Source organism: Staurois parvus, unplaced genomic scaffold (assembly GCF_062004578.1).
Source record: "Staurois parvus isolate SC_StPar_1 unplaced genomic scaffold, SC_StPar_1.0 ptg000423l, whole genome shotgun sequence".
Taxonomy (NCBI): Eukaryota; Metazoa; Chordata; class Amphibia; order Anura; family Ranidae; genus Staurois; species Staurois parvus.
This window is the reverse complement of record NW_028318219.1, coordinates 2,645,460-2,664,830: the sequence shown is the minus strand read 5'-3', so window position 1 is coordinate 2,664,830 and position 19,371 is coordinate 2,645,460. Positions and strand designations below refer to the sequence as shown.

The window sequence follows — 19,371 nt, the reverse complement described above, 5'->3', positions numbered from 1 at the left end:
GTTACAAGCATGCCTTCCAAGGGCAGAGGCATGATGGGACTTCTGGTTTTGCTTTAAACTGTTAGTAGATTCTACTTGATATGGATTACTGCCCAGTGGTGAAGGATGTTGCTGACTTTTATACAAACTTAGTGTTGTACACACATTGTTCAACACTTACATTTTAAAAGTGCAAAAATATACTTGACCTGCATAGATACGTATTGACACACATACACCCATCCCAACTTTTATATAGTTACAGAAATGTATCAGAAACAATATATTTGGCATTGGATAATGCACTTAGAATGTGAACATGGACTAATTATCACTCACTGCACAGATCCCAAAATTCCATCTCATCCCCATCTCTCCTCCCCACTCTCATCTCTCATTCATTCATATCTATGTCTCTCTCTCTCTCTCTCTCTCTCTCTCTCTCTCTCTCATCTTTTTCTCCTTCCATGTCTACGTTTTTCTATTTTTCTCCCATGCTATTTTTTTTCTCTCTTTGCTGTCTTTCCTCTAATTTTTCCCCCCTCTTTCCTTTCTCATATATATCTGTCCCTCACACACTCTCATATCTCTCTCTTTCACTTTCCCTTGCTCTCTCATTTCCTTCATCTCTCTGTCTCTCTCTCCTCTTTCTCTTCTCTCTCTTTCCTTCTCTCATTTTTTTTCTCTCTCCCTGCCGTCTTTCTCTTTCTAACCCTCATTCTCTCTTTTGCTTTTCTTTTTTTTGCCCATCTTACTTTCCTGATCTCTCTTTCTCTTTTTATACTCTCTTTCTCATCTGTATGTCTCTCAGCTCTATATATTTTTCTCTCCCTTATCCCTTCATTTCTTTTCAATTTTGTTTCACTCCTTGTTTCTCTCCCTCATTCTGTCTCTGCCAACTATTTCGCCTCTTTTTTTTCTTTTCCTCCCTCCTTTTTTTCTCCTCTCTCCTCATCTGTTTCTGTTTCTCTACTTCCCTGTCTCATTCCACTCTTTCATTTTTGTACCTCCCTCTCAGTTCTTTATTTTACTTATGACCCTGTCTTCCTATTTGTCTCCTATCTCCTCCTTTTCTCTCTGTCCCTGCTCTCTCTCCCTCACTCTTTCTCTTCACATTTTCTCTGTTTTTCTTTTCTCTGTCTACTGTTTTTTGTTTTTCTTTCTCTCAATTTATATCTCCATCTCATGCTTTCTCTCCCTCAATCTCTACCCCTTTCTCCCTGTATTTTTATCCTTGTCTCTTTTCTCTTCTCTGTCTGTTGATCGAGATATATATATATATATATATATATATATATATACTATTTTCTCTCACGTGCACTCTCTCTTGTTTCTTTATCCTTGTGGCTGACTTTCTCCTGTCTCTTTATCTACATTTTTCTCTCTGTCTCTTTCTCAATCCCTGTCTCTCTCTTTCTCTCATGTATTCTCTCTCTCTCTCCCTTTCAATCTCTCTCTCTCGTGCTATCTCTCTCTCTCCTGTCTCTTTATCCTTGTCTCTCTCTCTGTCCCCCTTCTCTCCCCCCCCCCACACTCTCTCTCGTTCAATCGTTCTCTTGCTCTCTTGTGTTTTCTCTCTCTCTCTCTCGTCCCTTTATGCTTGTCACTCTGTCTCTTTCACAACCCCTCTCTCTCTCTCCCTCTCTCGTTCAATCTTTCTCTTGCTCTCTTGTGTTTTCTCTCTCTCTCGTCTCTTTATGCTTGTCACTCTGTCTCTTTCACAACCCCTCTCTCCCTCTCTCTCTCTCTCTCTCTCTCTCTCTCTCTCTCTCTCGTGCATCCTCTCTCTTTCTCCTGTCTCTTTATCCTTGTCTTTCCCTCTTTTATTCTCTCTCCACTTCTCCTGTCTCTTTATCCTTGTTTCTCTCTCTCCTGTCTCTTTATCCTTCTCTCTCTCTGTCTCTTTCACAATCTCTCTCTCTCTCTCTCTCTCTCTCTCTCCTATCTATTTATCCTTCTCTCTCTCTATTCGTATGTGCCTCTCTGCCTGTCTTTGTGCTTGTTGCTCTCTCTGTCTCTTTCAACTCATGTTTCTCTCTCTCTCTTGTTTTGTCCCTCTCTTCCATTCAGACTAGACACTGTCACACCTGTATGCACAGAGTTGCACATTCCACCTTCCACACCCTTCCACTTGCCCACGCATCCTGCTGCTTGCACACACACAGAAACACACACAGAGAAACACACACACCCCTCCTCCAGGCTGCACTCCCCCCCCCATCTCCCGTAGCACACATGGGCACACACTCACTTGGTCCCCTCTGCCTCCCACTTGCTCCCAGCACTCACTTCCACACTTGCACTCACCTTCAAGAAGGTAACAGCTGCAATAAAAGGGGAGGGAGCATCAGGGTGAGAAGTGGGGAGGATGGATGCCAGCCTTCCATTGGCTGACAGCCTCCTGGGGGAGTGGCCTATATGACTGCAGCATATGAGGGACCAACTGTGTTAGAGGGGGGAGAGAGAGGGATGTGAGAGCAGAAGCCTCCCTTTAACACAGAGCTGAGTCGGCTTCATCCTCAGCTGCCTCTACCTCTCCTCCTCTCTCTCTCTCTCTCTTTCTTCCCCTCTTTTCTTTTCTCTCTGTCTCCTTCCCTTTCTCTCTGGGGCTCAAGTCTCTGTTCCCTCCCTTCCCCCTGCAGAGGATTCCGGCCACATCTATTCCCTGCCTGAGATAAAGCCATGGGGGTGAGTATAGTGTGCATACATTGCTCTAGATTTCCCCATCCTTGTAATGTAGCAATGGCTGGACATAGCTGCCCACGGTGCTGAAATCTAGCGAAGGCTGGATGTAGCTGTCCGTGGTGCTGAAGAGTAGCAATGGATGGATGTAGCTGTCCGTGGTGCTGAAGAGTAGCAATGGATGGATGTAGCTGTCCGTGGTGCTGAAGAGTAGCAATGGATGGATGTAGCTGTCCGTGGTGCTGAAGAGTAGCAATGGATGGATGTAGCTGTCCGTGGTGCTGAAGAGTAGCAATGGCTGGACGCCTCTGTCCGTGGTGCTGAAGTCCAGCAATGGATGGACGCCTCTGTCCATGGTGCTGAAGTCCAGCAATGGATGGACGCCTCTGTCCATGGTGCTGAAGTCTAGCAATGGCTGGACGCCTCTGTCTATGGTGCTGAAGTCTAGCAAGGGTTGGGAGCCTCTATCCATTATGCTGAAGTTCTGTATAGCCGCTGTCTTTTTCCTCTATTGATCAGATCTGCTCATTCAGTCAATCTTTGACCTAACACTAGACCTGTGTTCCCCTAAAATGTCATTTTTCATAGCTCTCATTAGAATTGTGCTGTAGGAGCCTCATCAAATGCTGAATTGGTCCTTACTACCTCGTTTTTCTTTTGTTCATTTGATGGTTTGATGGTATTTCCTTCCACCCTAGAGCTGTCCATGGAAAGGATCCTCAAATTTAGAAATGGACCTCACTTGCTTGGTTGAACATATCTCCTTCTCTTGGAGCTGTCTGTGGTCTTGAAGGGTCCTCCACTGTAGAATATACCTGAACTGGGTTGAAGGTACATCCATCCACCTTAGAGCTGTCCACAGTCCTAAATGGAACCTTCAAAGTAGAATAGATCTGAATTGTTGGGTAAAAGGTATTCCCTTCCATCTTAGAGCTGGCCGTGGCCCTGAAGGGATCCTGCAATTAGGAAAGACCTCAATTGTTGATTTCAAGGCATCCCCTTCCACCCTAGAGCTGTACATGGTCCTGAACAGCTCCTCCCATGTAGAATTGACCTGAAGTGTTTGGTTGAAGGTATCTCCTTCCACCTTAGAGCTGTCTATGATCCTGAATGGATTCTCCTATGTAGAATAACCCTGAAGCTCTCCACTGGTTAACCAGTGATGTCATGTTTGTGGGATTAGCAGGTGCAGGGTTAATGGCTGACATACCATGTACCGGCTTGTGGATAATTGTGTGCACAGCGCATTGCGGTGTCTGTCAGTCTGTCAGCACACAGTAGAAGCAGAGATGGAGAAGCCTTGGGAAAAAAAAGGATGAGGTCATTTGCTACAGAGAGAGAGGAAAAAAGATGGAGGAGAAGGGAAGAAGATGGTGGAGGGGAGTGGAGCAGAGAGGGACAGTGAGAGGCGAGAGATGGAGACCGGGCAGGTGAGAGAAGGAAGATGGTGGGGGTCGGTGGTGGTGATGATACTTAGCAAAGGAGTGGCTGATGAATGAGGAATCGTAAAATCATATCCCCTGACTCATCTACACAACAGACTGGCAATTAAAGGCTTAGAATGAGGAAAGCCTGTGTGGAAAAACACTGGCAAGCCCCTGGGGTGGTACCCAGTCCAAATGGAAGAAGGGCACTTGAAGGTCAGAGGGTTAGTTTGGTGCAATGGGGATGTCCAATTCCTCCTAAAACTCCATCTGCCTTTTTGTGCTTATTATTATTGTATTTTCTGTATACAGCAATGCATTATTTTCTATACTTCATTGATGACTGTTGCTCAAAGGAGTATTGTTTTGTGCCTTATCTGATCAGTAATTCTGTAGAGCTATCAATTTTGACATGTTGTCAGTCAAGTGAAGGATGGGGCTTGGATACAAGTTGATAATATAGATTATGACCTTTGAGATAGCAGAGCCAGGCCTTTTGTATGATGCATAGCAAAGCACCTGCAGGCCACTGAATTAGGAGGGGTGTATAGAAAAATTGAAAGCTGGTGATGGAACATAGAGGATACAGGCGGCTGGATAGGGATTTGGAGTAAGCTTGACATAGTTTCATGCTTTTAACCATTTAGCTACCAGATGGTAAAAGCATGGAATCTAGAGGACAGCATTCGGCCATGTTGCATGAGCATGTTTTGAGAAAAAATTTTCTATGCTGCAAATTATGTTACAAAAACAGGAAATGCATACTTTTTAGTAGATTTCTGGTTAATTGATAGTGTCCTTACATTGAGATGTATTGTATTGTATTGCCTAATATATTGTATAAATATTTTTAAAATTGACTGCATAAGGCCCAAGGGTGTTGTATGTCATTGATCAAGGTCATGTAGCCAGCTTGCTTATATTCCTCCAAAGGCTGCCCTCCCTCAGTCAGCAAGCATATATGGACATCCTGCCATCTAAACCTGGGTACTCAGCAAGATGCCAGGGGACAAATGCATAAAATCTGCACATAGAGTAAAACATGCCTGCTTTTTGCACACCGGCACTGGCAGGAAGATAATTGCCTTTTAAAAGCCACAGATGCTTCTTGTGCCTAAAAGCCTAATCTAAAGGACAAATGGAAGTTGATTCTTTGAGCAGAGGAAAGGTGACCCATCTATGGAAGCAGTACAGTACATGGATGCTTTATGTAAGGCTTTGCTGTTGCATTGCGCATGCTCTACCCCTCGTACTCTCCCCTCCCAGGAGACAGAGTATGGGGGCTGGGGGAGTGACATATGGCATGGAAACGAGTGAGGATAATCCCCCCCACTAGAATGGAAGAGGGGGGTGGATACAATTCTCTGTTTCCAATATGACAAAAGATCAAAGAGAGATGTCAGATACAGACTGGGTATCTGACAAAGATAAAATAGAGAAGAGGAAGGTGTAAAGAATTTATAAACTAGACTGCAACATTAATATGTATATATATATATTTATATATATATGGAATGATTAGCCATAATGAAGCATGCCATTAATGTTTTATAGCTTGCACACACAGATAAGCATCAGGAGACAGTATTGAAGCAGTTGATTGCAAAATGCAGTGATTGAGGCAGGAGAATAATTAGGATATAGGGTGGCATATCATACATGTACACTGTGGATGTAGTATAAAATGCTAAAAGACAAGGAATAGTACTAATGCACTAAACAAAACCTCACACTACCTCCACCAGCGTGCCTTCTTCCCATAATGCATCCTGGTGCCACCTCTCCAGGCAAGTGATGCGCATACATCCAGCCATCCACTTGATGCAAAACACAAAATGTGATTCATCAGACCATTGCTTGATGGTCCATTTCTGATGCTCACATGACCATTTTAGGCACTTTTGGCTGTGGACATGGGTCAGCACAGGCACCCTGTGGCTACGCAGCTCCATACACAACCTACTGCGAAGCACTGTGTGTTCAGGCATATTTCTATCAGAATCAGCATTAATATCTTCTGTAATTTGAGCTAGATATACTATTGGCTCAGACTGCACAGGACAACCTTCACTCCCATTGTGCATCAGTGAACCTTGACTGGTTTTCCTTTCTTAAACCACTTTTGGTAGGTACGGAGCACTGTAGACCAGGAACATCCCAGAAGAGCTGCAGTTTTGGAGTTACTGTGACCCGATTGTCTAACCATTACAATTTGTTCTTTTCAAAGTAACTCAAATGCTTACGCTTGCCCATGTTTCCTTCTTTCAACTTCAACTTCAGGGACAACATGGTCACTTGCCACCTAATCTATTCCCACCAACTTTCAGATGCCACCATAACAAGATAATCAATTCTGCTCACTTTACCTGTCAGTGGTCATAATGGCTTGGTGGCATGTGTAAGTGTGTGTGTATGTGTGTATATATTCATATATATATATATATATATATATATATATATATTATTTTTTTAAATTTCAGTAGTTAGTTAACTTTAGAATGGGTCCAGGGCTTTTTCTAGCTCATGGTTCTCACGCTAGTTTAATGGGACAGCTCTATTCTTTATTCAGTCCACATTGAATAGAAAAAACAGCATCAGTTTTAAAGTTATATTAAGTTTTAAAGTTTTAAAGTTATATTAAAGGTTAAATATTGAAAAAAAAATCATCAATGTCCTACTTACCTGCTCTGTGCAATAGTTTTGCACACAGCAGCCCTGATCCTCCTCTTTTCAGGTCCCCCACCAGTGCTTCTGGCTCCACCTCTTCTCTAAATGTCCATATGGCAAGCCACTTGTTCTGGGACACACAGAACGGGGCTTGGCCCCACCCGTGCCCCCTCCTCACTGGCTATGATTGACAGCAGAGGGAGCCAATGACAGCAGAGACCTGGGAAAGCAACCACTCTTTTGCACATCGCTGGATTGCAATTGGGCTTGGTATTGGAGGGGAAAGGTGCGCACTGAAGGTTTTTTTTTACCTTCATGTATAAACTGCATGAAGGTAAAAAAAAAAAACCTTCAGCCTTTAGAACCACTTTCCATGGCCCAATCCTTCCATGCCCTTTTTCAAGCTTGTCTGGACTTCTGTACATTATGGGTTGTTCTCCAGTTGCGTTGTCCCATTGTTGCACAGTAGCACACAGAATGCATGTATGTATGTATGTATGTATGTATGTGTGTGCGGGCATGTGTGTGTGTGTGTGTATATATACAAAGCACAGTCCATAGGTACAAAGAGAGAATCAGGTATGATTGGTTATAAGCCTAAAAGATAAAAAAAATTGGAGTAACGAGCTGAAAACATGGAATAGGATCAAGGACTAGGACTGGGAACAGCTTGAAATTTATAAGCATGTGGTTATTAAATGGTTAAATGGATTTTAAATAATAATTGTAGTGACAGAATTCCAAAATGGCTGGTGTCACCCGAACTAGGCTCTCTCGTGTTCACATTAACTGGGATTTAGGCTTAACCGCTCTGTGGCTGCGTGTGTCATTAGCACTGTGCGGAGACATACACTAGAGGTCCCCCTTACTGCAAATGTTGTGCTATGACGTGTGCATATCGGAAAACACTGTATCATACAGATTGCCAGCTCAGCAGGTCACTTGTGTCATGCCAAAACAGTGTGTGCATCTGCTTCTTCATAATTTATTTATGAGTCAGTTTGTACATCCTGGCTCCTTGGTGTTCAAAGGCTTCTGTCACAAGTCAGAACACCTGTGTGAGAAAGCTCTGATTGAAGCAGGCATCCATGGACCACGTTGTAATTCCAGGGAAGTCACTTGGGTGAGTGGATTAACCTTCTCTGCACCAGGAACTAGAATGCAGAGTTTGGCTGCTTCAGAGTCTTTAAATAGCTTTGCTTTATGACCGACTGCCTTTAAAGAGGTGAGCCAGCTGATATGTAAAGCAGCACAGATAGCCAAGATGGCATGGAAAGTGCTGTAAGCCACAGCAGCCAGTCCATTTTCATCTGGCGGTGTGGAGCAGATGGGACAAGATTATTACTGTGGGGTACAGCATGACACTTATCACAGGGTCTGCAATGGAAACTGTCTGTGTTACTTAATAGTACCCGTCAGACCTGAAATAGAAGGCAGTTTGAATGTTTAAACCTGAAGAGATGCCAGCAATACAAATCATTGAAATTTAGATAGTTTACTCATTTATGACCTTTGATTTATTAAATAAGCAACTTCATTTTTAATTGTTTTTTTTAAGCTGAAAGTGGTTGTAAACCCTTTCATATACACAGTGAAGTGATACATATAGTTAGTCTGACTGAAAAAAGACAAAAGTCCATCCAGTTCAACCATAGAAAAAAAAAGTTATAATCCTATACCCACAGGGATTAAACAATTCCTACTACATAGGTTGTACCTGTTTATCTGCAGTTTTCTCCCCTCTACATCGATTCAAAGGGCTGATTGTATAAGGCTATCTGAGAGTTCAGAAAAAGTGGGGTGGAGAGCTGATGTTACACACTGCAGAGCTCAATGAGGAGAGTTCTGACATCTGATTGGAGGGAAGAGACACCCCCCTTAACACAGCACACAGGAACAGAGCTGAGGCTGTCAATCCACTGGAGATCCCCCCCGGTCACCATTTTTCTCTTGGTGCCAGGAAAACTTGTCAGACGTGACTCGTACAGATAGGGGAAGGAGGCAGCAGATAGAAATGACACTTAGTGCTCTGGATTGAGAAAAGTACACACTATAGAGGGATATGATTTGTTCATATTTCATGTCTGAGTTTTGCACACACTTTCAAGTAACATTGAAATATCATAGCAGTAGGCTTGGTCATGTATTTTGTATTGACAATATGCATGATCATTATATTGAGGGTCAGTCAGTGCAAAACTTGAGAGTATGTAAACCGAATGACTAAAATCTCTAAAATATTCTATATGCAGGGGCGGACTGACCATTTGGAAACTAGGGCACTGCCCGAGGGCCCGGGGTCAGTAGGGGGTCCCATGAGATGCCCCTGGTACCTTTTTCATAGGCTTATTTGAGCTTTGGCAAGGACACAGGGGCCCCATGATCCCCTATTGCCCGGGGGCCCCATGAGTTGTCAGTCTGCCCCTGTCTATATGTTTAATTCTTTCTTAAAATGATAACTGTTGATCCTGATGTGAAGGTCCTTTTTCAGGTACTTCCTTGTATAACAACACTCTGTGCCTCTGTCCCAGTTCTTCTACATTGTCATCTAGTTGCACGTGTGCCCAATGAAGACTAAAAGTATCAGTGACAAAACATTGCACAGGCATGATCCACTTTTGTCACCCTCAGGAAACCCCCCTATGAAGTGCATATAGACAAGAACTAGCTGCAACAAAACGGTTGTAGATCATCTGCATTGAAGGGCAACTAAGATCTAAAAAGGAAAAAAAACAAAAAAACTATTTCAAAAAAATGCAATTGTTTGATACAGAATGCTTTAGCAAATTATTTTTTTTTATAATATGGAGTGGGAACAGGAGGAATGGGAACACTACTAACTCCAGGGACTATGGTGGTGAGGGGCATCTATCTTCAGGATTCCTATAGATCTGAAATTGCCCAAGAGGAGATGGCTGATTTGGGTGAAAATCTTGTATCTATGAACAGTGACGCGCAGGGTGAGAGGTTCAGGGAGAACTTGCAACTGTTCTTTTTTTTATTGTTGCACAGTGAGTCCACATTAGGCTCTCCAGTGGAATCCTCCAATGCAACCAATGGGAAAAGTTTTAATGTTGCTTGTTGTCAAGACCTTGTCCAAATTCAAGCACACTAAGTGAAGGATAGTACTTTTAGTGATTGACAGAGTCACCTCTATAATAATAAAATCTGCAATTGGTAGGATGTTGAATTGCTATTGTTGTGTGGCTAATAAGTGCCTCAGAGGATTTTGTATTAGATGATGAACTAGCAGGGGCGGACTGACCATTTGGAAACTTGGGCACTGCCCGAGGGCCCGGGGTCAGTAGGGGGTCTCATGAGATGCCCCTGGTACCTTTTTCATAGGCTTTTTTGAGTTTGGGCAAGGACACAGGGGCCCTATGATCTCCTATTGCCCGGGGGCCCCATGAGTTGTCAGTACGCCCTTGTGAACTAGTAATTATACATGTTATACTAATTCTATGTGTACTTTAAAAATAACAGCATTCAGAATAGTGATACGCATTGTAATGGATAAGGGCGATTGTACTGTGTCACTGATAATATCTGTGGGGCAGCATGGTGACTTGGTGGTTTGTGCTCAAGCCTGGCAGTGTTGAGGATCTTGGTTAAAGCTTCAGTCCATCCAAAATGAATATTTATTCTTTTGATATATTCTGGAAATTAAAACTGCCTTTCTGAGACTCATTTGGAGAGACATTGGTGTTTGAACTTCTTCATCTGCACCACTGCTATGCCCATCATTAGAGGTTCTCATCCACGTTCTCATTGAGTTTTTAATATTTTGATATTAGGCAAAATGTAAGAGGTAGACCTGAGACACATGAAGGCAGGTGAAAATACTAAACACTCCCCAGTGGAAGGGAACAGTATTAGGCATTATGGCAGGGAGCATTCAGCTAGTGTTTCCAAGACATACAAATCTAGGGGTTGGCTCAACCCATTAGGCTTCAATAATTAAATAAGGCTGTCGGGTGGACCGGTCCTTTATGTTCCAAACAGGAACATTATGTATATAGAGCTTTCTATTGTTTTCCTAATTTCCTAATTTTATGGGGGCTTTTTCCAGTACTCTTTTTTTTTCTGCACTACAATAACCAAAAAAATCATACTAGATGTTTCCACCCAAATGTGGTCCTAGTATGTTAAGTAATGTTTATTATGTTAAGTAATGTGTAAGCCATTAGATACTAAGCTCATTTGGGAACAGAGACCTATATGTATGATTTGTGAACTCTGCGAAGTGCAGTGAAATTGTAAAGAAATAAAACTGGTAAATAAAATGTCTCCTTAGAACGTATTAGAGGCCATTAAATGGAAGCATGCCATGGGATAATAAAAGATGCCATAGCAGTGCTCTAACAACTTTGGTAATATTAATATCAGTGGTAATAATACGTAATATTAATTATTTCCCATTATAAATCAACTGATAAATTACAAAAGAATGCAATTCTAGACTTTTTCCAATAAAGATCACTGTTAGTGCTACAGCATACAAATATATTTTGGACAATTGTGCACATCCAACCTTGTGGGAACATTTTGGTGAAGGTCCTTGTCTGTTCCACCATGACTGTGTCCCTGTGCACAAAGCCAGCTCTACAAAGACATGATTTGATGAGTTTGGTGTATAGTAACTAGAGTGACCTGTACAGAGCCCTGACCTCAACCCTCTGAATGTCTTTTGAGATGAATTAGAACGCCAATTATGAGCCAGGTCTTCTCGTCCAACATCAGTACCTGATCCCACAAATGCTCTTTTGGATAGATGGGTCCAAATTCCCACAGACACACTCCAAAATCTGGTGGAAAGCTTTACAAGAAGAGTGAAGGATGTTATAGCTACCAAAGAGGTCATCTCCATGGTTTTGGAAGGTGATATCCAACAAGCTCATGTAGTTGTGATGTCTAGGTATCCAAAGACTTGGTCATATAGTGACTATAGAAATACAATGCAATAGGAAGAGTAATTTTAGCAATGGCAACAGCTGTGAACTGTAATAACAGCTGATACTATAAATGCAGCAATAGTAATTGTTGAAAGGCTAAAACTATATGGGCGATTTGGAAATATGTTACCAGAATTAACGTAAAATTGGGCAGAGAACAAACAGCTGCTACGAAGCTGTGCCCATTGAGTTTTACAGCGTTTGCTAGCTAAATTGTTCCACTGTGTTGTCAAAAGTGGAAATCTGGCCAATTTTTTTTTTCTCTTTTAGACTGAAGAAGGGATAGAACTCCAGTCAGGATTTCATGCTGTCAGTGTCTCCATATGTGGAGATTTTTTCTTTGCTTCCTGTCCAGGTGACACCCTGCAATAAAAACAACCTTGTTTCAATATAATGGAACAAAGGGTTTCATTCACATAGTACATAATTACAGTAGTCTAGTTGAAAACATGTCCGTCCAGTTCAAACAATAGAAGTTGTACAATCCTATATCTTATCTTATACCCACAGTTGATCCAGTGGAAGGCAAAAAAAAACCCCAATAAAGCATGATCCAATTGGCTCCAGCAGGGGGGAAATAATTTCTTCCTGATCCCCCAAGTGGCAATAGGATATTCCCTGGATCAACTTTACCTATATTAGTATCCAGTTATATTATGTGCACCCAAGAAAGAATCCACCTTTTTTAAAACGATCTACTGAGCTGGCCAGAACCAACTCTTGAGGGTGTCTCTTGCACATTTTCACAACTTTTACTGTAAAGATCCCTATCTATATCTCATTTTATCCAGACGTAAACAGTGGCCCCTTGTCCCCTGTGATGATTATATCTTTGGTACTGGTAAAGAGATTTTTAGTCACTTTCTGTCTCTGTGATGGAGTGACACTGGAACAGGAAGTCATTGAAAACCTCCAGTAAGGACACAGACAGCAATAAAGTCTCCCCCACTTTTTTCAAAAACTGTTTTTGGCTGGACATAAGCTTTGACAATATTAATGTATCTTGAAGGACCCAAATCCATTGGTAAACTCTTGTTGGGGGGAACAGAAAGGCAGGAAACCCTCCTCCAGTTTCTCAAGCAAAAATTTCTCATTGTCCCCTATGCCTAGTTACTCATCATTTTTTTCAATATTAATGTATCTTAAAGGACCCCAATCCCATTGGTAAACTCTTGTTGGGGGGATTAGAAAGACAGGAAATCCTTCTCCAGTTTCTCAAGCAAAAATTTCTCATTGTCCCCTATGCCTAGTTACTCATCATTTTTTCAATAGGACAATACAGCCCTTTATAACTTTTTACCTCTAAAATAATTTTCTTATATTAGAGAATCCTTAGCAAACCAATTCATCTCGGGTGTTTGTTAAGAATGCTGCTCATGCTGGTGGTCAATAGGAAGAATGCAACCCTTGCAATGGTGGTCACCTCCCTTACAGACAGCTAAAAAGGCCATTGGTGTCTTGTTGATGGCTTTGTCAAGTGGGGTTAGTCCTGGAACTATGCAGACACCATCAGATGGGAGGTCAAGCAGCCATAGCTTAAGGAACCCCTTACAACCTCTGGAGGAACTATAGGATCCCAAAGAACTACTTGAGAATGGCTGGAACAAAGATTTTAATATAGTTTTCTAGTTAAGTGCATGCATACTAAGTGCAACACATACAGGTATAAATTACTTTTTACAGAGATCACAATACTCCCCCTGAAAATGCCCTCATCTGTTTTTTTTTTTTTATAATGAAGCCATTTTTGTTAAGGGAACATAAAGTGTTACTAAACCCACGACCCTGCATTCACTATATCTGGGCTTCCACAGTATATAAAGCATAGAAATGAAATTATTTAGTAAATATAAACTGCTAAATACAATACCTTTTCTCATCAGCAGTATATAGCAGTCTTGTGACTTCTATTAGTGTCCAGCTGAGCACTGGTTAATCTTGTAGGAGGAGTTTTCATTATCTTCTGACTGTCCTATGAGGCTGCATAACCCCTGACCTTCCGTCTGGACAGTGCTGATTGGCCCTGTGCCAATCAAATGCACCCTCCCCCCAAAAAAATAACCACTCTAGCAGGGGCGGACTGACAACTCATGGGGCCCCCGGGCAATAGGGGATCATGGGGCCCCTGTGTCCTTGCCCAAACTCAAAAAAGCCTATGAAAAAGGTACCAGAGGCATCTCATGGGGCCCCCTACTGACCCCAGGCCCTCGGGCGGTGCCCGAGTTTCCAAATGGTCAGTCCGCCCCCGCTCTCTAGCAATATACACCAAACAGAGCATGTGCAGACTCTGTACTATGGCAGGTGGATTGGGGACAGCAAAATAAGGGGAGGATCAGAGATGACAGGATCAAACAGCCTTTTTACACAATGCAGAGGATTAAACCATTAGGTTCTACAGTGAGTATAACAAGCATGCTTTACTGCATATAAAGACTTTTACTGTTGTGGGTTTAGTAACACTTTAAAGGTCGGATCTACTCCCTGGGGCTGAGTTGATAAATCAAAGATGACTCAGTAATTCCTGGAGTCTGTGCAGTCTTGGCTGTGCTCACAAATGTTTGACACAGATCAGCCCCTGCTACAGCCTCTCACCTTGCAGATCGCTACACAGTTATAGTGCACAGTCTAAGTGATCACTGGAGGAAAAAAGACTGAGGGATTGCCTGCAGCAAACTGATAACATCATCACAGCCTAGACAAGGTCAATGGGCTGGATCACAAGGATTGAGTTTTAATGATAAACTGTATATATTTTTTTCTTTTTTTTTAAATATACAATTGCTGTATATTTTGACATGCCTGGGATTTATGTGTAAAGTTACTAATAGTTCCACTTTAAATTCAACCGGTTGATACTCCTTGGTAGTTTTCTCTATAATTCAGGAGGATCTCAGTTAATCCATAGAAGATTGAGAAGAGAATGACATGTATTGGTTAAATGGAGTTATATTATACCCTATGTGTGTTGGCCTCCCTTCAGGTGCCTTCTGGGTATTGCAGATCAAGCCTCACACATATGATATAATGAAGTAGCAGTTTTTCTGATGTCATCCCCAGCAGAGGTGGCCCATTTACCTATCGTGATTAATGGACAGAAGTCATTTGTAGGCGAGGTCAAATGTACATATAGTATGGCTTAATCCTGCTGAATAATGCTCTGATAATGATGAGGTTATCCACTGGAGGATTTGCAGCATGTGATATAGAGAAGGGATGCAGAGTAGAATTCGGATTAAGAACAAAGAATTTAACTTAAACTGGTTCTGATGGAAAAATACAGAGATGCTTAGAATTTCCATAAGGAATGAAGGACTGAAAGGGACAATGAGAACTGATTGAAACCAGTCAGAGAAACGATGAAAGGGATCTATTATTTTTTGTTTTTTTGCAACCTGGTCTTTTGTCAAATCACTAAATGCATATATAGGAGCTGTTTACCTGCCAGAGAATTTGTAGCCTGTCCATCCAGTCCTGAGATTTACACAGTCCCATCACACAGCACAGATAAGGAGAAACGAGGGCGCAATCTGAGCGTAGTAACCTTACATTTATTGTGGAAAAAGACAATTGGCAACTCACATATAGACAGTTAAAAGTACACTCATCCCAAAATTGGGATCTCAGTACAGCAGGGAGACAGAATCCAGAATGAAGAGTGCTGTCAGCTGGGTTTGCCTATGAAACTGAGTGGACACCAGGGGGGGACCAAACTTATGCAGGCCATAGACGGGTCAAAAACCAGCCATTTTTTAAAAAAGAAAATGAAAAATTGGTCGTTCAATAGGCCGACGTTACCACCAACGGTAAAACAAATCGGCCGATTTTCGTCCCGTCTATGGCCAGCATTTAATTACTTCTGTCCCTGCAGAGAGCTCCGCTATTATATTTGACATGAAAAAGTATTGAAGTTGCAACAATGTATCCATTTTGTATCCATTTCAAATACAGATGTTTTTATTCGGATACAAATAGATACATTGTTGCAACCGCATTACTTTTTCATGTCAAATATAATAGCGGACTGGAATTCTTATTCTTCTTCTTTTTCTTCTTTTTTTGCTTCTTCTTTTTACTCTTCTTTTTCTTCTTCTTTTTCTTTTTCTTCTGCTTCTTTTTCTATTTTTTCTTCTTCTTCTTCTTCTTTTTCTGCTTCTTCTTTTTCCTCTTCTTTTTCTGCTTCTTCTTTTTCTTCTGCTTCTTTTTCTATTTTTTTTCTTCTTCTTTTTCTGCTTCTTCTTTATCCTCTTCTTTTTCTTCTTCTGCTTCTTCTTCTTTTTCTTCTTCTTTTTCTTTTCTTCTTCTTTTTTTTCTTCTTCTTTTTCTTCTTCTTCCTCTTCTTTTTCTTCTTCTTTTTCTTTTTCTTCTTTTCTTCTTCTTTTTCTTTTCTTCTTCTTCTTTTTCGTCTTCTTTTTCTTCTTCTTGCAGGCCACGGCTCATGTGCAGATTTTTTATCGGTAAAAAGATCGACCGATTTGCCCATCATTGCCAGCAAAATCGGCCGATCGGCAAAATCGGCCTATTTTTTTCCAACTTCACCGATAAAAAAAATGTGGCAAAACCCCGAAAAACGGCTGACCAATTAACCCATTAATGGTGTGAAAATCGTCCGATTTTTTTTTTTCGGCTGAAAAATCAGTCGCTTTTCAACCATCTATGGCCTGCATAAGTGTAGCATATACAACAATAACAAGTGCACACAAATTAGGTAACTTACACGAGCATGAAATAATAGAGCTTGTATTTGATAGTCTGGTTTGTGACACCACTAAGCATAGGGGGTAAATAGTCCCATCCAAAGAATTTTCAACCACGGCAGTCTACTACACTTTGCGCCATATCTATTAGAATTCTTGCACCATCACACAGCACACCATGCATAGTTAAAGTATAACCAAAGGTAACCTTTTTTGTTTTGGACTGAAGGGAGAGGGATTAGAACACCCGTCTGGTTTTTACTGCTGTTGGTGCCCCTGTTTATCATTGAAAGTGAAAATAAAAGAACGTCACAATTTTTGAGTTGTCCCTAGAAAAGTAATAGATGGGAAATCTTCCAATGGGAACCTGGGGTCCCCAAGGGATTCCCTTAATTTGCAGGGATTTCCTCTCACTTCCTGTTTTGGCTATGGGGCAGGAAGTAAAGGGAAATCTCCCCAATGGGATGGTAAAAAAAACTGACAGGGGTTTTAACCCTCCCTTACTCTATCCAAAATGGAAAAAAATATTGAGCAGCAGCTCTTTCCTCTCTCCTTCCTCACTGGGCGTGGAGGAAGCAATGGAAGCCATTGGCTCCTGCTGCTGTCACCCATATGGAAGAAAAATATATTTGAAATATAATTTTAAAAAAAATATTCTTCCCAAATACAATGCCATATATTTGAAAAAAAAAATCTGAAGAATATATTTAAAAAATATATACTTTTAAAAATATATATTTTTAAATATATCGTACAGATTTTTTTAATATATAAAAAAGTAATTTTGACATATATTTTTACATATATTTGTAAATGCATTCTAAAAATGTAGATTTGTATTTTTAAAGACATACAGTATATTTGAAATGCAGTATATATATATGTATATTTATTTATTGAAATATATTTTAAAATATATTGAATATGGCCAAAATTGTAGCATTTCAAATATATGGCAATATATTTGGGAAGAATATTTTTAAAACATATTTCAAATATATTTTTCTTCCATATGGGCAATCACAGCCCATGAGGCGGGAATGGGAGTGGGGCCGACCTGCGCTGTGTGTGTCATGGAACATAGGTTATGATCAAGCCTGCATGAGTGCCTCCATAGCAAGTGGCTTGCAATGGGGGCACTTGGAACCCCCTGAGCCAGAAGTGCCAGTAGGGGACCCAAGAAGAGGAGAATTAGGAGCATAATAATGATAATAATATACTTACCTGCTCTGTGCAATGCTTGTTGCACAGAGCAGGTAAGTATATTATTATTATTAATAATAATAATAATAACAATTATAAAATAATATCATTTAAAAAAATATAAAAATAATATTTAAAAAAACTACTTTTACAGTTACTTTAAAGATGGTAAAAGTGTAATCAACTTACATGTGAAAGACACCAAAACCAGCTGATACATATTTAGATACATTTATTTTAGCACCTCCTCTTTTAATTTGTGGCAGGACAAACAGCAGCTGCTTGCTGGTAGACCATATGGGGACATATTAGGCTTCTTTCTTAACAGTAGCATAGTGAAGAGTCCTTAAAGTGGAATTTCACTCTCTCAATAAGCTGTCAGCATTGGTAAATAGATAGGAAAGCATATCATTGTTTTAATTTTTTTTTACATTTCTTCGGTTACTTCCTGGTTTCCATGCCTAGGCAAATGATGTTATACATCTCAGTAGTCCTAAGGAGTGGAGGAGGGGTCTTCTCAGCTAAGCGCGCCCTCCTGCCTGCATGCCTGAGCTAAGGGCAGATGGATTCCAGGAAATAAATGCTACAATAATCATCTGCCCTCACTCAAGATGGCTACGGACAGAAATACTAGGGAGATGTTTTTCCAAAATGATTTCTCAGCAAAATAAATCATGAAGACATGGATTTATGGGGGAGTTTGCTTTGAATATTAAAAATGAAATAAAAAGTGTTTTTGGTTTTTGGTGCTCAGATGAAGTGCAGTTCTGTTAGGTCTACAGTCATTGTGTTTTTATTGAAAGCCATACTGTTTGCTGGTGCTTTATCCTGTAACTGGTTTTCTTGACTGTCCTGTTTGATGTACAGATGACAACTAATGTAGATATCTTGAGCTCAGTAGCTTAAAATATAAATATAAGACAGCATCATAGTCTTGAGTTTTAGTCCATGCTTTTACCCACATGGAAGAAAAATATATTTTAAATATATTTTAAAAATACATTCTTAATATATTCTTCCCAAATATATTGACATATATTTCAAATACTACAGTTTTAGCCATATTCAATATATTTCAAAAATATATTTCAATATATTTGTGAATATATTATTAAAAATAACACATGCTAAAATGTATTTCAAAGTTTAATTTAGAATGCATTTACAAGTACAGTATATTGAAAAATCTATTTTTAAATGCATTTTTTTAGCTGTTCAAAATTATCTGGAAAATATATTTTCAAAAATATATGCCTTTAGAAAATATATTTTAATTGAAATGTTTGGAAATACGTGTTAAAATATATTCACTTAGGCCAATGTATTGTAAATATATGTCGTATATATAATTTTGTTTCTAAATATATTGGAAATATATTTCTCTTCCATATGGGTATTGTATTTGTGTTAATCAATCGGGAGGTTCCATGCAACAGAATTCATTTATCAAAAGTAATTGTCTGAAAAAAGAACTTTGCTTTGGTCACTACTAATACCTTCTGTAGTACAGTTATGGAGTTGGTCTTCATATTGCTTAAGGGGGGGTCTAGAGACACGTAGCAGCATAAAAACAGGTAGGAAGCATTACTAAGCAAAAATGGAGATAAAAGTATCAAGAACATAAAACACAGTTGGAGGAATACTTTTTCAACAATGGGATTACCTTTGGGCACCACACAGATCTTGCAGCTCTCTAAATGCATGTCCTAGAAAGAACATTCAATACTCTTAGGCTAGGTTCACATCTGTGCGAGTGGTGTCACTGAGGAT

General features: G+C 40.3%; 1 protein-coding gene across 1 annotated transcript in view; it reads left to right on the top strand.

Annotated features, from left to right (window-relative positions):
• The first annotated feature begins 2,437 nt into the window (after positions 1 to 2,437).
• ATP1A3 (ATPase Na+/K+ transporting subunit alpha 3) overlaps positions 2,438 to 19,371 on the top strand; it is a 132,154-nt gene continuing 115,220 nt past the window's right edge. Inside the window, exon 1 of the mRNA XM_089687351.1 lies at positions 2,438 to 2,667. Within this exon, the coding sequence (XP_089543477.1) occupies positions 2,662 to 2,667 (6 nt within the window). The 5' untranslated portion in view covers positions 2,438 to 2,661. The remainder of the gene's footprint in view (positions 2,668 to 19,371) is intronic.